Source organism: Mastigoproctus giganteus, chromosome 7 (assembly GCF_048544385.1).
Source record: "Mastigoproctus giganteus isolate SK-2022 chromosome 7, ASM4854438v1, whole genome shotgun sequence".
In the NCBI taxonomy this organism is placed as follows: Eukaryota; Metazoa; Arthropoda; class Arachnida; order Uropygi; family Thelyphonidae; genus Mastigoproctus; species Mastigoproctus giganteus.
In genome coordinates, this window is record NC_143581.1 from 170,854,576 (window position 1) to 170,879,528 (window position 24,953).

Here is a 24,953-nt window from a genome sequence, read left to right on the forward strand (position 1 = left end):
AAGGGTTTGCTTAGTTGCTTTGCCGCCTCCTTTAATATAACTGGATAGATCCCATCCACCCCAGGTGCTTTTCTTATGTTTAACTTCAACAATTTCTCCTCCAATTTGCTTTCAGTCATTACAAAATCATTAAGTATCCTGTTACAATTTGATAACCTTCTGCCATTTTCAAACCTTAATAATTCCTCATGTGTGAATGTAGATGCAAAATACTCATTCAGTTTGTTTGCTATCTGAGCAGGATCATCAACAGTCGAACCATCGATGTCAAGTGGACCAATCAGATTAATCCCCTTCCTTTTAGAGTTTATATAAGTAATGAAATCCTTGCTGTTTTTCTTAGCATTTTTTGCCAAGGATTTCTCGTAATCTGCCTTCGCCTGCCTAACCTCCTTTGTCATCTGATTACAGACTAGCTTATATCTGCTATAGGCTTCTGAGTCGCTTGATAATTTATATGCATCCCATGCATTTTTCTTCTCTATTACGAGTCTCATTAGTTCATTAGATAACCATTTAAGCCTAAACCTTGAACAATATTTCTTAATAGGTATGAAACTTTTAGTAGCTTCCACGATTAATTCCTTCAATGCTTCCCACTTAGAATTTACTGTTGGTAACATCGTCAGTTTATCCCACTGTACAGAATTTAAAAACTGTCGGAGACCACTGTACTCACCTTTACGGAAGCAAAAACCCTTTCCTTTACCCCTGATGGTAATTAAATCTTTAAGTAAATCCCACATCAGTACACTGTGATCACTGCCATCTAGTGGTTCCTTTATCTGCAAACTCTTAATACACGAATGATCACTGCTGATAACTAGATCAAGAGTATTATCCTCTCTGGTTGCCTCTCGAACATGCTGCTGCAGAAAACAATCATCCAATAAATCCAAAAAAGTCTTACTAGTTGATGTGGGCAGCTGAGAGCCTGATGGGCCCCTCAATTTAGATCTTTCGAGGGCATCCACCCTGTCCTTCAAACTCTCATATAGGCCCATAACAACGCTGAGTTGTCACCTGATTTCCTTACACTCCTTACATCGCGCGCACACAAAGACATCCCCCATGGCAATGTCATGTTCCGTTCCAGAGAGTTCGGCAAACATTTCACAAGTTGCACATTTTTTTAGGCTGTGATGCGTTGGAGAATCGCCCCCCTCAGTTCTCCCCCGAGTCACAGCACTCCTGCCACTTTGAGCCCATTGCTTTGCTGCTCTAGTTTGGGGCATGATACTTTAAATTAATAAAATCATTAAATTAAATTAATTAAATGTCAATACTACGCTATCTAATAGAAACAGTGAAGCGTAATACTCTATAAATTATACGTTAGAGCTACCTAACTACCTCAATTAAAAATTTGAATTCCCTACCACTATATACAAAAACAATGGCTGCAAGATTCAAACGAAATAACGGTTATTAAGTATTACGTATATCTACAAAAACTGTTTATCTAAATTAAAATAAAAATAACCAGCGTAACTATAACTATAAGACTACGTATTAAGTAAAATATAAAATAACAATTATGTAAATAAAAAGGCAAACACTTATCGTTTTTTTCGGAGCCTGCAACTGACAGCTGTAATGTTTAAAGAGAGTCAGCACACAGAGCTGGTTTATGCCAGCTCTGAGCACATCCATCCAAGATCACTGCCCTCAAGATATCCATTTCTCTGGTTACCAAAAGGTTTCAATGGGTGGCAATGGTTAGCCCAAAGCCACCTAAGTGGTATGCCCCAAATCATAAACGTTTTTCCACAACCAGCTGGTTTATGCTAGCTCAGAGCACATTCAAGATCAACTCCCATGATCCTTTGTGCGATCTCCTCCCCCAACTCAGTTTCATAAAATTGTAACAAACTGATTTTACTACCATCTGAAATTTAGTAGGTGCCGGCCAAAGATGTTTACACATCAAATATAATTGTTAAAACATCATATACTTGGATTTCAGGAAAGCTTTTGATACTGTTACACATAAAAGACTGCTGTACAAATCAGAGCAGTGTAACATTATGGACAAATTGCTGCTATGAATAAATGGATGGCTGAGTGGGAGGATAGAGGGTGGTAATCAATGGACACTGCTCTCCATGGACTAATGTTATTAGTGGAGTTCGGTGTTGGACCCATTGTTGTTTTGTATACCAACGTCTAAATTCTACCGTTTTTGTGCAAATCTCTAAGATATCTAACTATCAGCTTTTATCTAGCGTTACATGTCTAAATTTAATAACATCAAAATTTTGCCCGACCTATTTGGCCTTTAACACATCTCTTTAGTGTTCAACCCTAACCAGCGATTTCCTAACATCAATCCCATTAAGCATTAATGTCAAATGCATAAACTTTTTTTTTTTTTTTTTTTTTAATAGGCCCTAGCCACTGAAATCCCAGGAAACTAGGTGGCAGGACCTGCCAGAGCAAATTGTTGTGATACTGGATACACCCGGCTAGCCTCCACGTGGCAGGGTATGGGCAACGTCAGGCCCCACTAGGAGCCTGGCGGCCAATAAGCCGGATAAACAATGGGCACAACATATCACACTGCACAGACACGACCCACACACTTTCAAGTCTCTGGCTTGACAGTGTACTGTCCTCGATACAGCGAAACACACGCGGAGATGGGAGAAATCCCAGGTGCCGTCTGACACGAACATACCTTATACCTTATACCTTGTTGTTTTGTATATTATAAAATAAGAAAAAAGTACTTTAAAAAAATTTTTTTTTTAAATAAATAAAAAAAATAATAATAAAATAAAAAAAAAAAAATAGATAAAAAAAAAAAAGAATGCAATTAGAGTGAGAATGCAGATTACGAATGAACTAAATGTGTGTCTCTCCCACCCCCTCGCCTGGTGGGTTCCCCACTGCCAGCTAACATATCCCACCCCCGGAGCGGGATGGGCAGCTTAACCTTCATACCGGATTCGACACTCCTTGGACATGACACCGATGAAGGCATTCTGCGGCTTTGCTGCCAATGCGCCATTGGGAAACTGAACTGGGTACTCTAACCTGGTTCCCTTTAAAACCCCATCCCCAGGCAGGGGAGGGAGGAGACGGATCTCTGTCTCCTCTCCTCCCTGCCTACCCCCCTACTTCGCCTGGTTGGCTCGTCTCCACTGACCTCTTTAGGGATGCCTACTCTATCATCCCTATTCTTCTATCTGTTTTCCCCCCAGTCTTCAGTCTCCCTCCCTCTCTCGCTAAATCGACTGAGTACACTCTTAACAATGCTGCCAAATTCTAATCAACGTCTAAATTCTACCGGTTCCTGTAAATCTCTAAGACAACTAATGCTATTAGCTTTTATCTAGCATATAGCTGTTGTTGTTGTTTGGTTTTTAGGAGCATTAGCAACTAAGACCATATTGCTCCAGGATATGCGGTGGTCATTCCTTAACCTTTCCGCATCCTCCGTATTTGGTGGTGACGGGCTCGAACCCCAGTCTAATCAAGAAGCGTGTGCTACGCACTGCTGCTCCTTCCCACCTGGCTACGGAGGCGCCTAACATATATTTTTGCCCGACCTATTTAGCATTCAACCCCAACCAGCGATTTCCTAACAGCAATCCCATTAAGCATTAATGTCAAACGCAAATTTTATTTTATTTTTTTTTAAATAGTTTCTAGCCACTGAAATCCCAGGAAACTAGGTGGCAGGACCTGCCAGAGCAATTTGTTGTGATACTGGATACACCCGGCTAGCCTCCACATGGCAGGGTATGGGCAACGTCGGGCCCCACTAGGGGCCTAGCGGCCAATAAGCCGGATAAACAATGGGCACAACAAATCACACTGCACAGACACGGCCCACACACTTTCAAGTCTCTGGCTTGACAGTGTACTGTCCTCGATACAGTGAAACACACGCGGAGATGGGAGAAATCCCAGGTGCCATCTGACACGAACATACCTTATACCTTATGTTCTTTTGTATATTTATCAATGATATTCATGAACGTATGTTAGGCTTAATGTCGAAGTTTGCAGATGATACAAAGGTTGGCAGGGTTTTTAATGACAGTATGCTACTGCAACAGGATCTAGAAAAGTTGGGCAGATGGGTTGAAAAGTGGCATCCGAAGTTTAACATTGAAAACTGCAAAGTACTGCATATGGGTAGCAGTAATCCCACAGAAATATACCAACTTTGTGGTACTACACTCAGTGCAGTGGAAAATGAAAAAGACCTGAGAGTAATTGTGCAGTCAGATATGAAATTTTCTGAGCATTGCAGACTGACTGCCAGAGCAGATCATGAGGTCTAGTCAATGATATACAGGAATTTTGCTAGCAAGGATAAGGAAGTGATTATCCCTTTGTATAAGGCAATGGTCAAGCCACACCTTGAGTCCTGCGTACAGGTCCGGAGGCCTAATTTTAGGAAGGATGTAGAGTTGCCAGAACGAGTACACAGAATGGCAACAAAACCGATGAGGGGAACAAAAGGGGTGCTCTTACAAAGAAAGGCTTAAGTTCTGCAAATTTCAGCATCTGGAGACTTGGCACCTGTGAGTTGATCTGATTGAGATGTATAAGGCTTTAAATGGTTTGGGCAAGCTCAATGCTGATGGGATTCTTCCTCTTGCTCAGATTACAAACCTAAGGGAGCTGGCTAATTTCTGCACATCTGTTCAAATTGTAGAACAGATGTGCAGAAATTAGCCAGCGAGTATTTGATTTCTGGAACAAACTTCCATCTGTCATTGTGCAAGTTGATAGCTTAAATATATTCAAGGAAGAAGTGGACAAACTTTTGGATCAAATAGATGGGTGAAATGGAAAGGGTTATTTTATTTATTTATTTTATTATTTTTTTTTTTTTGGCTGATGCTGTATAAGCTTACTTTCTTGCATCATATGCCTCTGCTAATGCTAACAAGATCTAGAAAAATTAGTCTGATGTGCTGAGAAGTGGCAATTGAAGTTTAACCTGACAAATGTGCGGTAATGCATACAGATAGCAGTAAACCCAGAATAAGACACCAACTGTGCAATAGTAATAAACTCAAGAACAGTGGAGAATGAAACAGATTGGGGGCAATTGTACAATTAGACATGAAGTTCTCTGAGCAGGGCAGATGATCTTCAAGGAGAGGTCGTGGTATTTTGTCAATGAAATACAGGAATTTTGTCAGCAGAGATAAGGAGCTGATTGTCCCATTGAACAAAGCAATCATCAGGTCATATTTTGAGTACTGTATACAAGTCTAGAGACCTTATTTTAGTAATTATGTAGATCAGGTGCAGAGAACAGAAATGAGATTAAACAGGGGAACAAAAGGGTGCTCTTAGCACAAAAGGCTTCAGTTCTGCAAACTAAGGTCTGGAGACTAGACACCTGCGAGGATATGTGATTGAGTTGTTTAAGGCTTTCAATGGATTGAATAAGTTAAACATTGATGGTGTCCCTCTTCTTGCTCAGAATATACACGAGAGTAAATAAAATTAAACTGAGGGTATGTAGTTACAGGACAGATATGACCAAGTTTGCATTCAGTCAATGGGTAGTTGTTGAAACAACCTTCCATCCATTGTAGTGGAAGAGGATAACTTGAATAAATTCAAGGAAGAACTAAGCAACCTATTAGAGGAAATGCAGGTGAAGGGTTTTTTTTTTTTTTGCTGATGCTGTATAAAGTTTGCTTTCTTGCATCATTTGTCACTAATAATACTATTTCTTCACTCACATGGATTGTGTCACAAACAAATACCATTTTTTCTGTAAGTAACTAAAGCTGATATGAGTACAGACTTTGACCTTGTTATTTTAGAAAGTGAAACTCCATGGAATCAATGCTCCAATGTTAATTTGCTTTTCTGAATACTTATCTAACATATATGCTTGAGTAATTGTGACCCCAATTCACAAAGGAGGATCAAAGGGCGACACAAGTAATTATAGACCTGTTAGTTTAACTTCTATTCCTGGAAAATTAATGGAGGCACTGGTTAAAGAAGCACTGCAGGTTCATCTAGACAAGACTTCAGTTATAGCTCAGACACAGCATGGTTTTGTTAAGGGGAAGTCTTGCCTGACCAATTTGATTGGATACTATGATGCAGTCACAAAAGAACTGGATGCAGGGAATAACTTTGATATTATATACTTGGATCTTAGAAAGGCTTTTGATACTGTTGCACATGGAAGGCTGCTGCACAAATTGGAGCAGTGTGGCATTGGAGGCAAATTGCTGCTATGGATAAAGGGGTGGTTGAGGGGGAGAAGACAGAGAGTGGTAATCAATGGACACTGCTCATCGTGGACTAATGTTATTAGTAGAGTCCCTCAGGGTTCAGTATTGGGTCCATTATTGTTTTCTGTATTTATAAATGATATTGATGATGGTATATCAAGCTTAATGTCCAAGTCTGCAGACGATACAAAGGTTAGCAGGGTTGTCAAGGACACTACTGACACTATGCTACTGCAACAGGATCTGGAAAGGTTGAGCAGATGGGCTGAGAGGTGGCAAATGATGTTTAACATTGACAAATGTAAAGTACTACATATGGGAAACAGCAACCCCAGAGCAACGTATCAACTCTGTGGTACTACATTAACAGTGGTAGAGAATGAAAGGGACTTGGGGGTGGTTGTGCAGGCAGATATGAAGTTTTCTGAGCAGTGCTGACAGGCTGCAAGAGTAGCTCATGGTGTATTGTCGATGATATATAGGAATTTTTCTAGCAGGGATAAGGAGGTGATTATTCCCTTGTATAAGGCAATGGTCAGACCACGCCTAGAGTACTGTATACAGGTCTGGAGGTATCATTTCAAGAAGGATTTTAAGGGCACAAAAGGTGATATAGTTGTACACGTTGGCACTAATAATATTAAGAGTAGGAGACCGGCAGAATTACTTAACAAGTACAGGTCACTGTTGAACAAAAGCTGAGAATTAGGGTTGAATTTGAAAGTGTCTGCAATTCTGCCCAGACACGATAGGAGGGAGTATATGATGAGAGCCTTGTCGATCAATTCGGCCCTGGAAAGATTGTGCAAGGCTCAAGAGGTAGAATTTTTTTCAGCCTGGACCGTACTTGTTAACAGGAGAGATTGCTTCTACAGGGATGGGATACACTTAAATAGAAAGGGTGCAAGAATATTTGCTGATGCTATCGAGGCAGTGTTAGGTGGGTCGGAAAACTGCTAGCTTGGGGGGGAGACAAAGACCAATAGATTGACAGTAGCCACTGGCAGAGGTGAAAGAGATTCTTGCACTGCTTCTATTAGAATGAGCAGAAGCCTGAAAAACAAGATTCATGGTATTTCAGAGACTGCTGGGAGCCATTGCGGTACAAGTAAACACATGGGTTGTGTTAGGGTAGCTAAGAATAGAAACGGGTGCAGGTATACTTGCGTGTACACCAATGCTAGGAGTTTAGTAAATAAATTTGATGAATTTGAGGTATTGCTCAAAACATCAAAGGCAGATATTGTTGGGATATCGGAGACGTGGTGTCACACAGATATAAGGGATGCAGAACTGCAATTTGGGGAGTACAACGTCTACAGAAAGGATAGGAAGGGGGGAGGGGTTATGCTATTAGTTAAGAAACACATAAAAACCAAGGAAGTGAAGCCAGTCGACATCGCTAGACAGTGCAGTGTTGAGTCAGTTTGGTGTGACATAAGCATTGGGAGATCAAAATTGAGAGTAGGAGTGTGCTATAGGCCTAATGACTCTGATGAGTATAATAAGGAACTGTACATGGAAATAGAGTGGGCCAGTAAATCAGAGAGTCTTATAATGGGAGATTTTAATTTCCCAGATATTGACTGGAATTTGGGGGCTGGTTACTCACACACTAGCAGGGCTTTTGTGGATTTATTGGATGATTGTTTTCTACATCAGCATGTTCGGGAGGCAACTAGAGGGAGGAATACTCTTGATTTGATTATCAGCAGTGATTCTTCATGCATTAAGAATCTGCAGATAAATGAACCACTAGGTGGCAGTGATCACAGTGTGCTGAAGTGGGATTTACTCAAAGAGGTAACTACCATTAGGGGTAAAGGGAAGGGTTATTGCTTCCGTAAAGGCGACTACGATGGACTGAGACAGTATTTAAATTCTATACAGTGGGACCAACTGATGATGTTACCAACAGCAAATTCAAAATGGGAAGCATTCAAAGAACTTATCTTGGAAGCTACTAGGCTTTACATACCAACTAAGAAATATTGTTCAAGGTTTAGGCCAAAATGGATGTCAGATGAACTAATGAGGCATATGGCAGAGAAGACAAATGCATGGGATACTTACAAATTAACACATGACACAGAAGCCTATGATAGATACAAGTTGATATGCAACCACGTTACAAAGAAGGTTAGGCAGGCGAAGGCAGATTACGAGAAATCCTTGGCAAGGGATGAAAAGAAAAACAGCAAAGAGTTCTTTACTTATGTAAACTCTAGAAGGAAGGGGATGAATCAGATTGGTCCACTTGATATTGATGGGTCAACTGTTGATGATCCTGCTCAGGTATCTAACAAACTAAATGAATATTTTGCATCGACATTCACACATAAGGAGTTATTCAGCAAGGGGAATGCCAGAGGTGTATTTAACTCTAGCAGTAAGCTACAGAATCTTGAAATAACTGGGAGTAAAGTGGAGGAGAAACTGTTGAAGATAAACACAAGAAAGGCACCCGGGGTGGATGGGATCTATCCAGTTATATTAAAGGAGGCAGCAAAGGAAGTAAGCAAACCCTTAGCCATAATTATGAGAGCTTCCTTGGACTCAGGGGAGGTACCCATAGACTGGAGATGTGCAAATGTGACCCCAATCCACAAAGGAGGATCAAAGGGAGACACAGGTAATTACAGACCTGTTAGTTTAACTTCTGTTCCAGGGAAATTAATGGAGGCACTGGTTAAAGAAGCACTGCAGGATCATTTAGACAAGATTTCAGTTATAGCTCAGACACAGCATGCTTTTGTTAAGGGGAAGTCTTGCCTGACCAACTTGATTAGATACTATGATGCAGTCACAAAAGAACTGGATGCAGGGAATAACTTTGATATTATATACTTGGATCTTAGAAAGGCTTTTGATACTGTTGCACCTGGAAGACTGCTACACAAATTGGAGCAGTGTGACATTGGAGGCAAATTGCTGCTATGGATAAAGGGGTGGTTAAGGGGGAGAAGACAGAGAGTGGTAATCAATGGACACTGCTCATCGTGGACTAATGTTATTAGTGGAGTCCCTCAGGGCTCAGTGTTGGGTCCATTATTGTTTTCTGTATTTATAAATGATATTGATGATGGTATATCAAGCTTAATGTCCAAGTTTGCAGATGATACAAAGGTTGGCAGGGTTGTCAAGGACACTACTGACACTATGCTGCTGCAACAGGATCTGGAAAGGTTGAGCAGATGGGCTGAGAGGTGGAAAATGAAGTTTAACATTGACAAATGTAAAGTACTACACATGGGAAACAGCAACCCCAGAGCAACGTATCAACTCTGTGGTACTACACTGACAGTGGTAGAGAATGAAAGGGACTTGGGGGTGGTTGTGCAGGCAGATATGAAGTTCTCTGAGCAGTGCAGACGAGCTGCAAGAGTAGCTCATGGAGTATTGTCAATGATATACAGGAATTTTTCCAGCAGGGATAAGGAGGTGATTATTCCATTGTATAAGGCAATGGTCAGGTCACACCTAGAGTACAGTATACAGGTCTGGAGGCCTCATTTCAAGAAGGATGTAGAGCTGCTGGAACGAGTACAGAGAAGGGCAACAAGATTAGTGAATGGAACAAAGGGGTGCTTTTACGAAGAAAGGCTTAAGTTTTGCAAATTACAGTGTCTGGAGACTAGGCACCAGCGAGGTGATCTAATAGAGGTGTATAAAGCCTTGAATGGTTTAAGCATGCTCAATGCTGATGGGATTCTTCCTCTAGCTCAGAAAAATCACCTGAGAGGGCATAAATTCAAATTGAGGAAAGACAGATGTAGGATAGACGTGCGGAAATTTGCCTTTAGCCAGCGGGTAGTTGGTTGGTGGAGCAGACTCCCATTCCTTGTGGTGGAGGTTGATAGCCTAAATAAGTTTAAGGCTCAGCTGGACAGGTATTTTGAACGAACAGAGGGGTGAAGTGGGTTTTTTTTTTTTGGCTGATGCTGCATAAGCTTGCTTTCTTGCATCAAATGCCTCTACTAATGCTAATGCTAATGCTAATAAGGATGTAGAGATGCTGGAACAAGTACAGAGAAGGGCAACAAGATTAGTGAATGGAACAAAGGGGTGCTCTTACGAAGAAAGGATTAAGTTTTGCAAATTACAGTGTCTGGAGACTAGGCACCGGCGAGGTGATCTGATAGAGGTGTATAAAGCCTCTATCAGAATGGTTTGAGCATGCTCAATGCTGATGGGATTCTTCCTCTTGCTCAGAATAATCACCTGAGATGGCATAAATTCAAATTGAGAAAAGACAGATGTAGGATAGACGTGAGGAAATTTGCCTTTAGCCAGCGGGTGGTTGGTAGATGGAACAGACTTCCATCCCTTGTCGTGGAAGTTGATAGCCTAAATAAGTTTAAGGCTCAGCTGGACAGGTATTTCGAACGAACAGAGGGGTGAAGTGGAAGTGGTTATTTTTTATTTATTTATTTATTTATTTTTTTTTTTTTGGCTGATGCTGCATAAGCTTGCTTTCTTGCATCAAATGCCTCTACTAATGCTAATGCTAATTGTGGAGTGCAACATGTAGTCTTTTTCCTATCTTGTTCTCGTTAGAAGAAATCCACAGTTCTCTCTTCTTGATCTTTTTTATTTTTAATCTACATTAATAATTTATTTATTTATTATTAGCCATATGGCGCAAGGAAGCCTGAGGCTTATGCTGCACCAGCAAAAAAAAAAAATTTATAATGAATTACCCTGAGAGAGAGAGAGAGAGAGAGAGAGAGAGAGAGAGAGAGAGAGAGAGAGAGAGAGAGAGAGAGAGAGAGAGAGAGAGAGAGTAGAAGGGAATCACCCAGAAAAAGAAGAATGATGATATCCAGCTCAGGACCCTGGGTGTGTCAAGCCCATACTCACTAGATGTGAGCCCCTGGGGTAAATCTTTCTGATTGCATCTGATCTGTAAATTTTTTACATCAATGATTGTCAATCCTACATCAGTTAAGCTACTTCTATCTGCTGATGAAATGGAATGAAACCATTCATATTCATTTCAGCCTTTAAAAACTTTTAACTCTTGCAAAGCTCTTTCGATACAATCAGTAACTGTATTGCACAAAACCATTTACTACTCAACATTTCTGGATGCTGTTTGTGGATTTCACAGTTCTGAAGTCACTGCCTGCCAATTTTCCTATATTTATAGGTCTAATGATGAAGTTTTAAGTTGTATAAAGACCATTACTGATTAAGCATTCTTACTAGTTTCAAATTGTATCTGGGAGTCCATATGAACAATATAATCTCCTCTGCCTCAAGGATTTTGATGTCAAGATTTAGTAAAACTTTTCCAACCCACAAAGTTCTCTTTACGTTCTGTACATAGTTAATTCTCTCAAAGGAGAATTAAGATGATATCATACCAGACTTGTCTCTCTATGGAGACAAGTCTGGTATGATATCTTGAAATCTCCCAACCACAAACATCATATTCAGAATACTCAAACTGTTCAAATGAGATTTATAAAATATACTACATCAAACATGCAATTCATTTTCATAGATGCAATCATCATATGCTTCAAAAGTTACAGTCTGCCACTTCTAGTAACTGGAAGAGATCTCCATAAAGTTTTATTTATTTTTAAAATCATTAATTTCTCCACCAACCAAGCAATTTTCTATAGAAAAGCAATTTAAAAACTTCCCATATAAATTCCAGAACTTACTGCATATATTTTATCCCTCAATTTAAAATGTTTCCTTTGGTATGGTAGACCCTAAGTTCCCTAGTACCTTTATTTAATAACCATGATTTAGATGTTTCATATCTCTTACTTATTTAAAAAAGCATGCAATTTCTAAACTACTGGTTCATGACATTGTTAATTAGGGTACTGTATATCTGTATTTAAATAGATCCAAAAACAAACATATAAATCTGGACATCCTTTGTCATAAATAAAACTTTAGAGGAAGATTAAAATATAAAATAATGACTAAATAAGCAGTGTATTAATGGAGGGGAGATATGATGCCAGTTTTCCATTCAGTGATGAAATGCAATAACAAGACTAGTGACTTGAGCCAAACCTTAATGAAAGTCACAAGGAGAGGTACTAAAGTGTGCTAATTTTTCTTTATGTAACATAAGTCCTTTATATTCTTTACAAAACAATGTATGAATCGGTAACTAATCATTTAAGAATAAACACAATATGCATTATGTCATTTATATATATATATGTATGCACGTGTGTGTGTGTGTGTGTGTGTGTGAGCGTTGGTGCTGCCAAAAATCCCGACATATCGATTGTATTTTAAAAAACAAAGTTAAGAGTCCATATATCAGAAACTGTTTGTGATAAAAAAATGATTTTCATGTAATCAAAATGGCCACTAAAAACATTAAAATTTTATTTGAACACATGGAACATGTACATTGCAGTTATGCAAACAGTATATGATAACGTTAATATTTTATGTCATATTAATGAATAAACAACACACACTTTATATATATGCATAAAATAATATAATATTTATAAAGATACATTGTGCACAATACTGTGAAGGTAATCCATCACAGATTTATTTTCATGATTGTTCACAATTGTCATTATTCTCATTTCTCTCTCTCAACTGTTGCCTTTTTGTGTTTTGGACAAGGATTCACCATGAAGTATGCATTCAGCCTGGTTATCGACCTGTTGCTGTTCTTTCTGAAATTGCTTGATGATCCTATATACGCCAATATTTGATCATCCAACTATACACTCCCATCTTCTATGCCAAGCCTCAACACTGTTTTGGATGCGTGGAATTCCCAGTTGAATGGAATTGTATACAGACCATAACGTTGGTGGAAATAATGGTGGAGTGTGAATTACTGTACCATTACGCATATACCTTCTAATTCTTTCATATATATAATAATTGTCTTCGAACCACACTATCACATCACTAGCTTCCCTCAGTAAATGGAGCTTCAGAATATTAAATGCTTGTGGTATCTCACCAGAAGGAATAAATGCAAATGCACACAAATGTCGAAGCAGCAAACTAAATTCTTTATTGGTGCCGTACTGAGATGCCAGTCCACTAGCTTGAATTTTTCTCCAAACACATTATCTCAAGTGAAAAAAACAGACCTTATTAGACACGTTAGGGAACTCGCCTTTGGAGGCATTTATTGCAACTAATTCCAGGTCAGTTAATATGACCTATGATCTCAATTCAATTTCATTTTCTTCAGCAAAGTCAATCATATCTTGAAAAAAAATGTTTATAACTTTCTTTACTCTTATTCGTCATCAACCCGCAAACTAAGGGAAGAATTCGATAGTTTTCATTACTAATGGGTGCATGCATTGTATATAAGTGATAAAAAATTGTGGGCACGGTTTTAAATGTACCATCCATAATCAAATATTGAGCACATGATAGGTGTTGAATATTCACTTTTGTTGTAAATAGAAGAATTCTTTTGTCTCCCACTGCAGAGACTTTAATAAGAAATCCCATTTTCTACTTATTATAATAATAATACGAAAATGGGATATTTTTTCCGTGATATTTTTACCTGTTACCTCTTTTAAAATATCCTGCCAGAGCCCATGATCACGCCTAATGCACTTGTCAAAGTAATTCGTGAAAGTACAGCGAATAACAAATACCAGTATAATTACAGTTTTAGTTCTGCTAATGACGTTTATGATGCAGCTGCCCAAATACATTACTCTAAATTTTCATATTCTGAAAGTAATCTTATTTCAAGTTTTTTATCGTTAGCATTTCAATGCTATACTTATAATTATTGCTCAAACACTCTATACAAATACCAAGATTCAACTTGAAAAATTAGCAATTAAATGCTATATTGCATTTATAATAAAATATAATAAAATAAAAATTGATTAAGTCATTTTTATTTGTTCGATCGTATTATAAAACTGTTTGTTTCTGTAACAGAAAACATTATCTTCAAATTGAGAGTGGTATTTGTTGTTAAAATTTTTGTTATTTTTGATATTCTTTCTACCAAATTTATTTGATAAGGTAAATTTTTACTTAGTGAAAAACTAATAAATATATAGAATTATATTCATATATTTTGACAATATAGTAGATACTATCGTAATTCTGGGCTGTCAGATTTTGGCCATCGGGATTTTGGGCCAGACCCATATATATAAAATTTTCATAAACTGACTTTCCAACAATTATAACAAAAAACGTCTGACGATGACAATTATCAGAATGATAATTTACATAATCAGAATAACTGAATAATGAGAATTGTATTATAATAATTGAAATGTCAATGCTTTAGTGTTTTATGTGCATACAATGAAGCGTGCATTGTGTTAATTTCAAAATAGTTATAGAGTTTATTCTTAATACTCTTCAGTATTAGATTTCCTAGTAATAATTATGACAATTTGGAAAAGCAAACCAATTCAAATTTGATATTTTATATTCCCTTACTCTGAATTTCAAATTAATGAAGGCTTTCTTATTTTTATTTTGAAAATATGTAATCAAACTAAATAGCATTCATGAAAATAGAAATAAAGAAGAAGATGAACCTTATTTCGGATGTTAGTATGAGCACCAAAATCACATAAGGTATCAACAATCTTGGGAAAACCATGCCATACAGCAATATGCAGTGCTGTCTCACCATGCTAAAAATTGAAAAAATAAGTTAATTGAGTCTTCATATAAACAGGAATATTACAAAAACAAAATTAATTTAAAAATAAGTAACAAATAATAAACTTGCAGTTGCAAATACATGTAAATTATATCATAAAAATGAAAACATTAGAAAAGTAACAACACAGAGAATTAAATGAAAATTAAAATTCTACCTAAAAAAGTTATCTTCACAACATAAAAAAGATTTAATATTTTCATAAAGAAATCCAGATAACACCAAGATCAAAAGCATTGATTATTTTTGTAATAAATAAATAAATCACTAAAGCCACTCGGCTTACGTAATACTCAACTTACGGAAATTCGACTTTACATGAGTTTTTGCCGGCTGATGCAAACTTTAAAAAATTGTGGAAATTTATTTTGTATCCTGTAGGAATAAATGGAGGTATCGTGATAATATCATAATGTGAACCCAATAACACACTGTTTTTTCGGTAATTCGTTCCAAGACCTTGGAAGTTGGATGTTTCAAAAATGATGATCAATAATTTAAAGGTGAAAGGTACAAACTAAAATAAGCAAAAAAGTCCCAGTGAACATCGGGCCGCAAATCTATCGTTTTCAAGATAATGCAAATTTTCTGTTAAGATCTGCCACTGACTATGGGAGCACTAGTTTAGCAAAAAGCTGCGAATCCTTTGCTAAGGGTGGTTTTATTAAAAATAAGATAATACATTTTTAATTTTTGGTTTCAACTCCACAGGATTTTACAGATGTTACAAAAGATGTTCAAAATGCTGTCCTTGCAACCGTATGCCGCTTTGTAGTCTTCTCTGCACTAAGTTGCGAATCCATGTATTCCTGATTTGCTGAAAGGCTCCTTCAACCCGACGCTGCAATTCCTCAACTGAGTTTATATCAGAAGTGTACACCAAGCTTTTCATATGACCCCAGATACAAAAATCCATAGAATTTTACAGGCTCTACTTAATCACCGCTGACCATACCTTCTAGTTAGATACCGAGTCACAACTCATAGTTTTTACGACCGGATGCACTTCCTGATGGATTTAAGCTACAGATCTACTAAACCTGTCCAGCCATATAAATGGAGTAGCTTTTATTCAGTGATGAAGCTTCCTCGTGATGTCACAATTTAATAATTTTACGCAATTTATGCCGAATTTCTAGTCTCCACTGAACAAGCAGGTGACACTGCTGTAGGTCTTTTATCTCCTGTAAACATCCAAATGGCTGACTTGGTAGAATTACTGTGACCTTGAAAATACCAATAATGCATAACTCAGCAACACGTGAGTATTTTTAAATACAATTTGGTATCCTGAAAACTTCTACATGAAAGCTATCAGGTAGCACAACTATTCTACTAAGAATTCCCAGTGGCTGATTATAATTCCTTAAAAATTTAATGACCTTGAAATTTCCTATGTTTTCCTATGTCTGAACATAATAATGATAGTCATTTTAAAAAAGTTCACAGTCCGAAAAATAAAACCACCTTTAGGTTCCAAATCTTAACCTATCACTCACCCACACTTATTTTATCTAAAATATAACTTTTTTTTCAGCAACACTCCCGAAAACCTTCTTTATTAATTAATTTTAATAGCGCACTAATTTAGCATTAGCATTAGTAGACGCATTTGATGCAAGAAAGCAAGCTTATGCAGCATCAGCCAAAAAAAAAAAATAAATAAATAAATAAATAAAAAATAACCACTTCCACTTCACACCTCTGTTCGTTCAAAATACCTGTCCAGCTGAGCCTTAAACTTATTCAGGCCATCAACTTCCACGACAAGGGATGGAAGTCTGTTCCACCAACAAACCACCCGCTGGCTAAAGGCAAATTTCCTTCTATCCTATATCTGTCTTTCCTCAATTTGAATTTATGCCCTCTCAGGTGATTATTCTGAGCAAGAGGAAGAATCCCATCAGCATTAAGCATGCTCAAACCATTCAAGGCTTTATACACCTCTATCAGATCACCTCGCTGGTGCCTAGTCTCCAGACACTGTAATTTGCAAAACTTAAGCCTTTCTTCGTAAGAGCACCCCTTTGTTCCATTCACTAATCTTGTTGCCCTTCTCTGTACTCGTTCCAGCATCTCTACATCCTTCTTGAAATGAGGCCTCCAGACCTGTATACAGTACTCAAGGTGCGGCCTGACCATTGCCTTATACAAGGGAATAATCACCTCCTTATCCCTGCTAGAAAAATTCCTATATATCATCGACAATACACCATGAGCTACTCTTGCAGCCCATCTGCATTGCTCAGAAAACTTCATATCTGCCTGCACAACCACCCCCAGGTCCCTTTCATTCTCTACCACTGTCAGTGTAGTACCACAGAGTTGATACGTTGCTCTGGGGTTGCTGTTTCCCATATGTAGTACTTTACATTTGTCGATGTTAAACTTCATTTGCCACCTCTCAGCCCATCTGCTCAACCTTTCCAGATCCTGTTGCAGTAGCATAGTATCAGTAGTGTCCTTGAGAACCCTGCCAACCTTCGTATCGTTTGCAAACTTGGACATTAAGCTTGATATACCATCATCAATATCATTTATAAATACAGAAAACAATAATGGACCCAATACTGAACCCTGAGGGACTCCACTAATAACATTAGTCCAGGATGAGCAGTGTCCATTGATTATCCCTCAACCACCCCTTTATCCATAGCAGCAATTTGCCTCCAAGGCCACACTGCTCCAATTTGTGCAGCAGTCTTCCATGTGCAACAGTATCAAAAGCCTTTCTAAGATCCAAGTATATAATATCAAAGTTATTCCCTGCATCCAGTTCTTTTGTGACTGCATCATAGTATCCACTTCCACAATAACGGATGGAAGCCTGTTTGAACAACAAACCACCACACATCAATCCTACAACCATCCATCTTCAACTTGAATTTCTGCCCCATCATTTCTGTTATCTCGAGAAGAGGAAGACTTCCATTCAAGACCTTAAACACCTCAATCATATCTCCTTGCAGGTGCATAGTCTCCAGATGATATGATTTGCAAAACTGAAGTCTTTCTTGGTAAGAATGCTATTTTGTTCCTTCATCAAACTGGGTACCCTTCTCTGTACCTGTTGTAGCAGTTCTGGCAGTTCTACATCTCCTAACTAAAGTGCAGCTTCCAGACTTGTATACAATACTCAAGATGTGGCCTAAAGGATAATCACATCCTTATCCCTGTTAGCAAAGTTTCTGTATATCACTGACAAAACCCCAAGAGTTGTCCAAGCAACTGCCCAGAGTCACGTCTGACTACACAATTACTCCCAGGCCTTTTCTGATTTTCAACTACCTGAGTGTAGTACCACACAGCCGATAAATTACTCTGGGATTATTGCAATCCATATGTAGTACCATGCATTTGTCAATGTTACAATTCAACTGCCATTTCTCAGCCCAGTGAACCAATTTTCGTAGACTTTGTTGCAGTAACTCACCCTGGTTGCTGTTGTTAACCACACTGCCAACCTTTGTATCATTTTCAATCTTAGACATTAAGCTGATATACCTTCATCGATATCATTAATAAATAATGAAAACAACAATGCACCCAGTACTTAAACCTATGAGGACCCAGCTAACAATATTACTTTGTGAAGAGCAGTGGCAATTGATAACCCATCTCTGTCTTCTTCCATCAACTATCCCTTCATCCATAGTAGTAAGCTTGCCTTAATGCCATATTGCTCTAGTCCTGCGGTCGCCAACCTTTCAGACCTCACGGTCCACTAAACTCAAAATTTTGAATTCCGCGGACCACTACCATGATTTTTTCCATAAAAGTAACATTCTAAATATGAAATGGTACTTACACTTGTTTTTGCACTCCAAGTTATTTGCAAAAATTTGGATATCATTAATGTTAATATAATTAATAATATAATGGCCTTATAATGATAAAAAAAGTATAATAAATAAACGCAGATATATTCATTATGAAAAATGCAAAAAAACATTTTAAATTTCATTTTATTAAAAAAGAATTAACAGAAACAATTAATATTAACAACTATCAAATATCGAGTGCACCTCGACATAGAGGTGTATAAAGGATTAATTATAGCAAAATAATCAGTGTGACATTTGTTGCTGCTTGTTTGAAATAAGCTGTTGGATTCTTGGCTCCAATGACATTACTGCAACACGGAGAGCCATTTGTATTTCCAGCCGACAGGGATACTTGTTTTTAATTGCCGTAACTGATGAAAATGTCTTTTCACACATATATGTAGTTGCGAATGGAATTAAAATTTTGATGGCCTTTTCACTCAGCATTCGGTACACACTCTTTACGGAAAGCCAAAAATGAGATCTTGTTAGAGATGAGTGGAATTTACCTTTGAGACTGTCGTTGGATGATAGATCAATTAGGCTTTCTTTTTCTTTCATGTTCAAATTACTATCTTTGATTTTTACCGAAAATAGATCTATTATCCACGTATTTCCGTCTCTGGGTTCCTCTTCCTTTGGGCAATAACGACCAAAAGAGTCAGTGAGCGACTATAAGTGCAATCAAACAAGAGTTATTACCTGACATCCTCCTGTTTCATATAATCATCAAAATTTGGGAACATTTGCAGATCTTCTTCAGAATCTAACCGAGTTTGCCACAGCAATATCTTCCTTTGAAATGCATCCATTTTGCCTCGCAGTGTGAACACGTCCGTAAGCTGTCCTTGCAAGGACGTGTTCAGCTCGTTTAACAGAGAAAAAATATCTGCCAGGTATGCAAGCTTGGCTAGCCAATCATTGTCGGACAAGAGATCATGGAACCTCGAATTATTGTGCTGCTGGAAGAATAACTTGACTTCTTGGCACAGGTTGAACAATCGAGTTAGTACTTTGTCCCTCGACAGCCGTCTCACCTCAGTGTGAAGAAGAACATGAGTATGCTGAGAGCCCATTTCTTCACAAAGTGCCTCAAATATTCGAGAATTGAGTTTGTTAGGCAGCAGCCTTCATCTCAATGATCTATATTGACTAAATTTCTAAATGAATGCTGTAAGTAAAGACTACAGCCTTTACTTAAAGCAGTAAAAAGTTTTCTGGCTGCCAAACATAGAATGCACAGTGGAAAAGCAAGCTGCAATCAAGTTAAATCTATTTTTAAAGAAAGTATAATTATATTCAGAAAACTAATTCATCACAGTAATGCTACTCAGAGAACAAATTCTGCACCAAACTGAAAACTGAATCAGTTCTGCAAAGGGAAAAAAAAAAAAAAAAAGGGGGGGGGGGGAGATATCTAAAAAAAAAAGGTGCAGTTTTTGAACACTGCATTGTGTAAATGTTTCCATTTAAATTCAGCATCAACTGATTGCATAAAATTACAAGAAAAAAACCAAGTGAGTTATCATATGGTACTACAAAAGGAGTTAATTCGATCTTATGAAATAAGTTGTGTAAGTGCAGTAATATAAACATTAACTGGAGATGGTTGCAAACTAATACCAACTTTAGAAAATGATGGCAAGAGGTGGGGGAGAAAGAAAGTTGAGGTTATCTCCAGGGGCTCACATCTGGTGAGTATGGGCTTGGCACACCCAGGGTCCTGAGCTGGATATCATCATTCTTCTCTTTCTTGGTGATTTCCTTCTACTTTTGTCTCTCTCTCTCTCTCAAGGTAACTCAGGAATTTCTTTTGGCTGGTACAGCATAAGCCTCATGCTTCCTTGCACCATATAGCTAATAATAATAATAATAATAATATGCATGATATTTTTCAGCAGTCACAGGTTAATGAAAAATCTCAGCAGGGTGTAAGGTATGTGGAACAAAAATGCCCACTGAAAGACAAAAAGAAGTTAAGAAAACAATCACAAATGCCATTTTGTGTTAACCAAAGAAGTTTGCATGTATTTATGTTTTTCTAGGAACAAAAAATTATTTTTGTGTTAAGTGATATTTTGTTTAAGCTGTTTTGTGTTAAGCAGGTAAATATACATTGAAAGCATAGGTGCAAGAATGGACCTCATGTTAACCAATATTTTGTGTTTACAGTTCACGTAAACCATCTAATAATTCTTCAAGCAATTAGTAATTCTTCAGTGGGGCAAAGATAACTTAGTTGATTTCAATTCTTCTAAAACTAAGGCCTGTCTTATATCTTGCAAAAAGGAATCTTCTGCTGCTATGCTTATCTTCGATGACACTCCTATTTCTAGGCAAGATAATATATCTCTTGGGGATTACCCTAACTTCTAATCTCCAGCATAAGCATATTACAAATATTGCTTCCTCCGTATCTAAAAAACTGAGTTTGCTCTTTGGCTCTCAGCATTACTTTTCTTCCTACTACACTATACAAATCTCAAATCTACCCTACCATGGAATGCCGTTCCAACATCTGGGGCAGTGCTCCCAAAACCTCTTTCTCTCAGGCTTTTAGATTCCATTTAAAAGAGGGCAGTTAGGTTAATTAATTACTCATCTCTAACAGATTCTCTCCACTCTCTGTCTCACAGATGTCCTGTTTCTGCTGCATGCCTTTTCTATAGGCATTCTTCCATGGGCACTGTTTTTTCTGAATTTGCTTATATAATTCCTGCTCTCTCTTCCAAAGCACATGCCGCTACTAGTCAACATCCTTTTACTGTCCAACTTCAAACTCAGACCGCCTCTGTAGCCGAGTGGGCAGGAGCGCGAGTGCAGTAGCACACGCTCTTTGAGTAGACCGGGGTTCAAGCCCCTGACTGCTGAATACAGTGGATCTGCCAACTCGCACTGGACCAGCGTGGCAGATTATGGTCCATTTCCCTCAGCATGAATTGTTGAGGAGGCTTCCATCCTGCAGTGGGTTGATAATGGCTGCACTTTACTTTTTTTTTTTTTCCAAACTCACAGAACTTTTTTTCTCCTAATTTATTCATTCAAATTCTGTTTTTTGGAACAACCTTCTTTCGTATGTATTTCCTGAAAATTACAATCTACAGAAGTTCAAGTCAATAAATATTTTCTTTCATCTTCACAACCTTCAACCCATGCATGGTACTAAGTACTACAGGTTTTAATTCCTCATCTTTGGGGTATTCTTAAAAAAAAAAAAAAAGACAGAAGATAAAGGGTCAATGGTCAACTTCAAAATGGGGTAGAGTCAGAACTGGAATCTTTCAGGGACTGGTGCTTGGACTGCTCTTATTTCCAATTTTCTTAAATGATACTGACAAAAAGGACACAGGTGCTATTGTAAAAATTTGCATACAATATCAATATCAGAAGAGTGCTTATTGATTAGCATCAAGCTTTCTCCATCAAGACAATTTGGATAGGTTTCGGGATGGCCAGAGAAGTAGTAACTACATTTTAATGCTACAAGATGCAAGGTTTTACACTTTGGAAATAACAATCCCAAATAACTTGAGCACTTGGAGGGATTAGAATAAAAATGGTAGAAGAAGAAAGGGATATGGCGATTATGATACAAGCATAATCACAGTACTAACAGATGGAAAAGAAAGGCATATAGCATCCAAGTGATGATTTATCAAACAATTACTTATTGCAATAGGGAGGTTATAATTTCACTGTGTAAGGCAATTACATAAATGCACTTTGAATACTGTTATCCAGATATGTATGCATACCACATGTAAAAAAAAAAAAAAAAAAACCTACCATGCTTTTTAAAATGGTCCAAAGACAGGCAACATGACTGTTGAGATCAGATGAATGGTGTCCATATAAAGAGAGACTTAAAATATGCAGGCTTACTGAGCTTGGTAACTAGGTTAATTAGAGGGTATCTGAATGTTGTTCTTTGGTTTTTAGGAGCATTAGCAACTAAGGCCATATTGCTCCAGGGATATGCGGTGGTCATTCTCTGACCTTCCCGCATCCTCCGTATTTGGTGCTCATGGGCTCAAACCCCGGTCTAATCAAGAAGTGTGGTATCTGAATGAGCTTTACAGGAGAGTTTTTGAGTAGGGGGATGAAAACTTTCATGGGATTAAGTTACACACTAAAGCCAGTAGGCATAAATTTAAAAAATTAAACTAAGGGGAAAGAACTACTGAAATAAGTTGCTTTCATTGGTAACTGAGGCTGATATCTTGGAGAAATTCAAGGATTGGCTGGCTGAATGGCAACTTTTTTTTTTTTTTTTTTTTTTGCTGTTAGTGAAGTAAAAGTCTTTGGCTTCCTTATTTTACATAGCTAATTAAATATGAATACCACATTCAACACTTAATCCCTTTATTATTAATGCATACAATTAATTATATTAATTGTACCTGTATGTACAATTGTAAATAAAAGTACCTTTTTGTACCTTTTATGCTATAAAAGTGTATAAGGTATTAATTTCTGTAATAATGAAGTCCGAATATAAATCATTAAAGTCAGTGCTTTCTGTTTGCTTAAAAAAAAGAAAAATAGTAGAAATCACATTTAGTATTTTCTCACTTTTAAAATTAGAAAATCTACATCATCTGCAAAACTCCAAAGTGAGCTGCACTGTCAATTTGTTCTATATGAATTCTGTTTTATAGGCCCACTTTTCTGGTTGGTGGACCAATAAGTAAAATGCTTTCATCAAGTTATGTAAAGGGAATACAGAGTAAACGTACCTCATCTGGAATATTGACATCAGAGCAACACCTACAGAGAAGCTGCACAGCATTACTATGCCCATAACGTGCAGCAACATGCAGAGCTGTTTCTTTGGCCTAAATATATAAATATATGATTAAATTATTTGCAGGATGAACATTAGATAGCAACAAGACACATCACTATTAAACAAATAATAATAATAACTAAATAAATAATCAAATACCGGTACAGTGAAATGTATGGGTAATTGAGGAATTCGCAAAGAGATTATTTATAAACTCTTTGCATGTTCCTCATTTTTAAAATAATCTCATTAACATTATATCATGTTTCCTGTTTCTGCTGCTACACTGTAATTTAATTATGACACAGAGAAAGTGTGTTGCAGTATAAAATTTTGTCTGCATAAAGTTTGTGCATGGAATACAGTTTTGTTCTCTACAACTTCACTAACTCCTACAATTACATTCAATATCCAGATCAAGAATAAGTACGTTAATATTCACACTTGGTTCTCTTTAGTGCTTAAAATATATGCAAAATTAAACAAGCTAACCTTGTAATGCAGTCTGCTATTTATACTGAGGAATGAATCAATGAACTGCATTGCACTACGTTATCCATTGTTAAGAAAAAAAAAGTTTCCATTTTTGTAAGACAGTCTAAAGAAATGAAGAGCACTACTGCTATCTATCAAAAACAAAATTAATATCACTGAAAACTGAAGAATGGTACTGATGGTACCAGTTTTCTGTCGGTAAAAATCAACAATTCAAGTTATTATAATATTAGCATATAGATTGGATGCATACATTGGTGACTGGATAAGCAGTATTGTGATCTGTTTTGTACTTATTTTTCTTTTAACTTCTTTTTCATACTGTATGATGGAAGAGAGATGGTCAGTTGCCAGAGCTTTGATCTGGAGACTAAACATGGGTTTCACCACTTCAAGTCTGCAATAAAAAAATATATATTGTGTGTGTGTGTGCGGAGCACGCATAGCGGAAGTTAAGTGAAACTTCTTTAGAATCTTTTGAAACGTTTATTATTTCAATGTTACAGTGTTTTAATATTTTACAATTGATTTTAAGAAACACCAAAGCATCCAAACACAGTTTAAAAATACATTCCTGGATAATGATTTCAGTTCAGTCTGTTCCGTGTGTGATCGGCTTTGGTTCTAGAATGATGTGAAGATTATAGTAGCTCGAGATCATGATCTTCTTCAAACAGCATTTCCAAATGAGAATGAAAGTCAAATGTCGACTTGTAACAGCTGTGTTGCATTTTCGTGGCAATTTTCGTCAATCCAAGAATGCAAGTTACTCCCATGTGAAAACTACCTGGGGCATGCCTAAAGAAGTTAAAGGCTGACATTTGACTTACATCCTCATTTGGAAAATCAACTCCATCGCACGCTGTAATTTGTTCCGCTGCCAAAATAGCTTAGAAATCTCCACTGTACTCAATGGAGGTGGTTTCAGTGGTTGCATTGCACATATACATGCTGTATACATCTTACAA

At 37.4% G+C, this 24,953-nt stretch overlaps 1 protein-coding gene across 1 annotated transcript in view; it reads right to left on the reverse strand.

The window, feature by feature from the left end:
* Positions 1-24,953, reverse strand: part of LOC150083332 (death-associated protein kinase 1-like) — a 574,715-nt gene that overhangs the window by 175,750 nt on the left and 374,012 nt on the right. Inside the window, exons 13-14 of the mRNA XM_090377188.1 lie at positions 23,441-23,539; positions 14,753-14,851 (exon numbers count right to left, since the gene is read on the reverse strand). Coding sequence (XP_090233314.1) covers positions 14,753-14,851; positions 23,441-23,539 — 198 coding nt within the window. The remainder of the gene's footprint in view (positions 1-14,752; positions 14,852-23,440; positions 23,540-24,953) is intronic.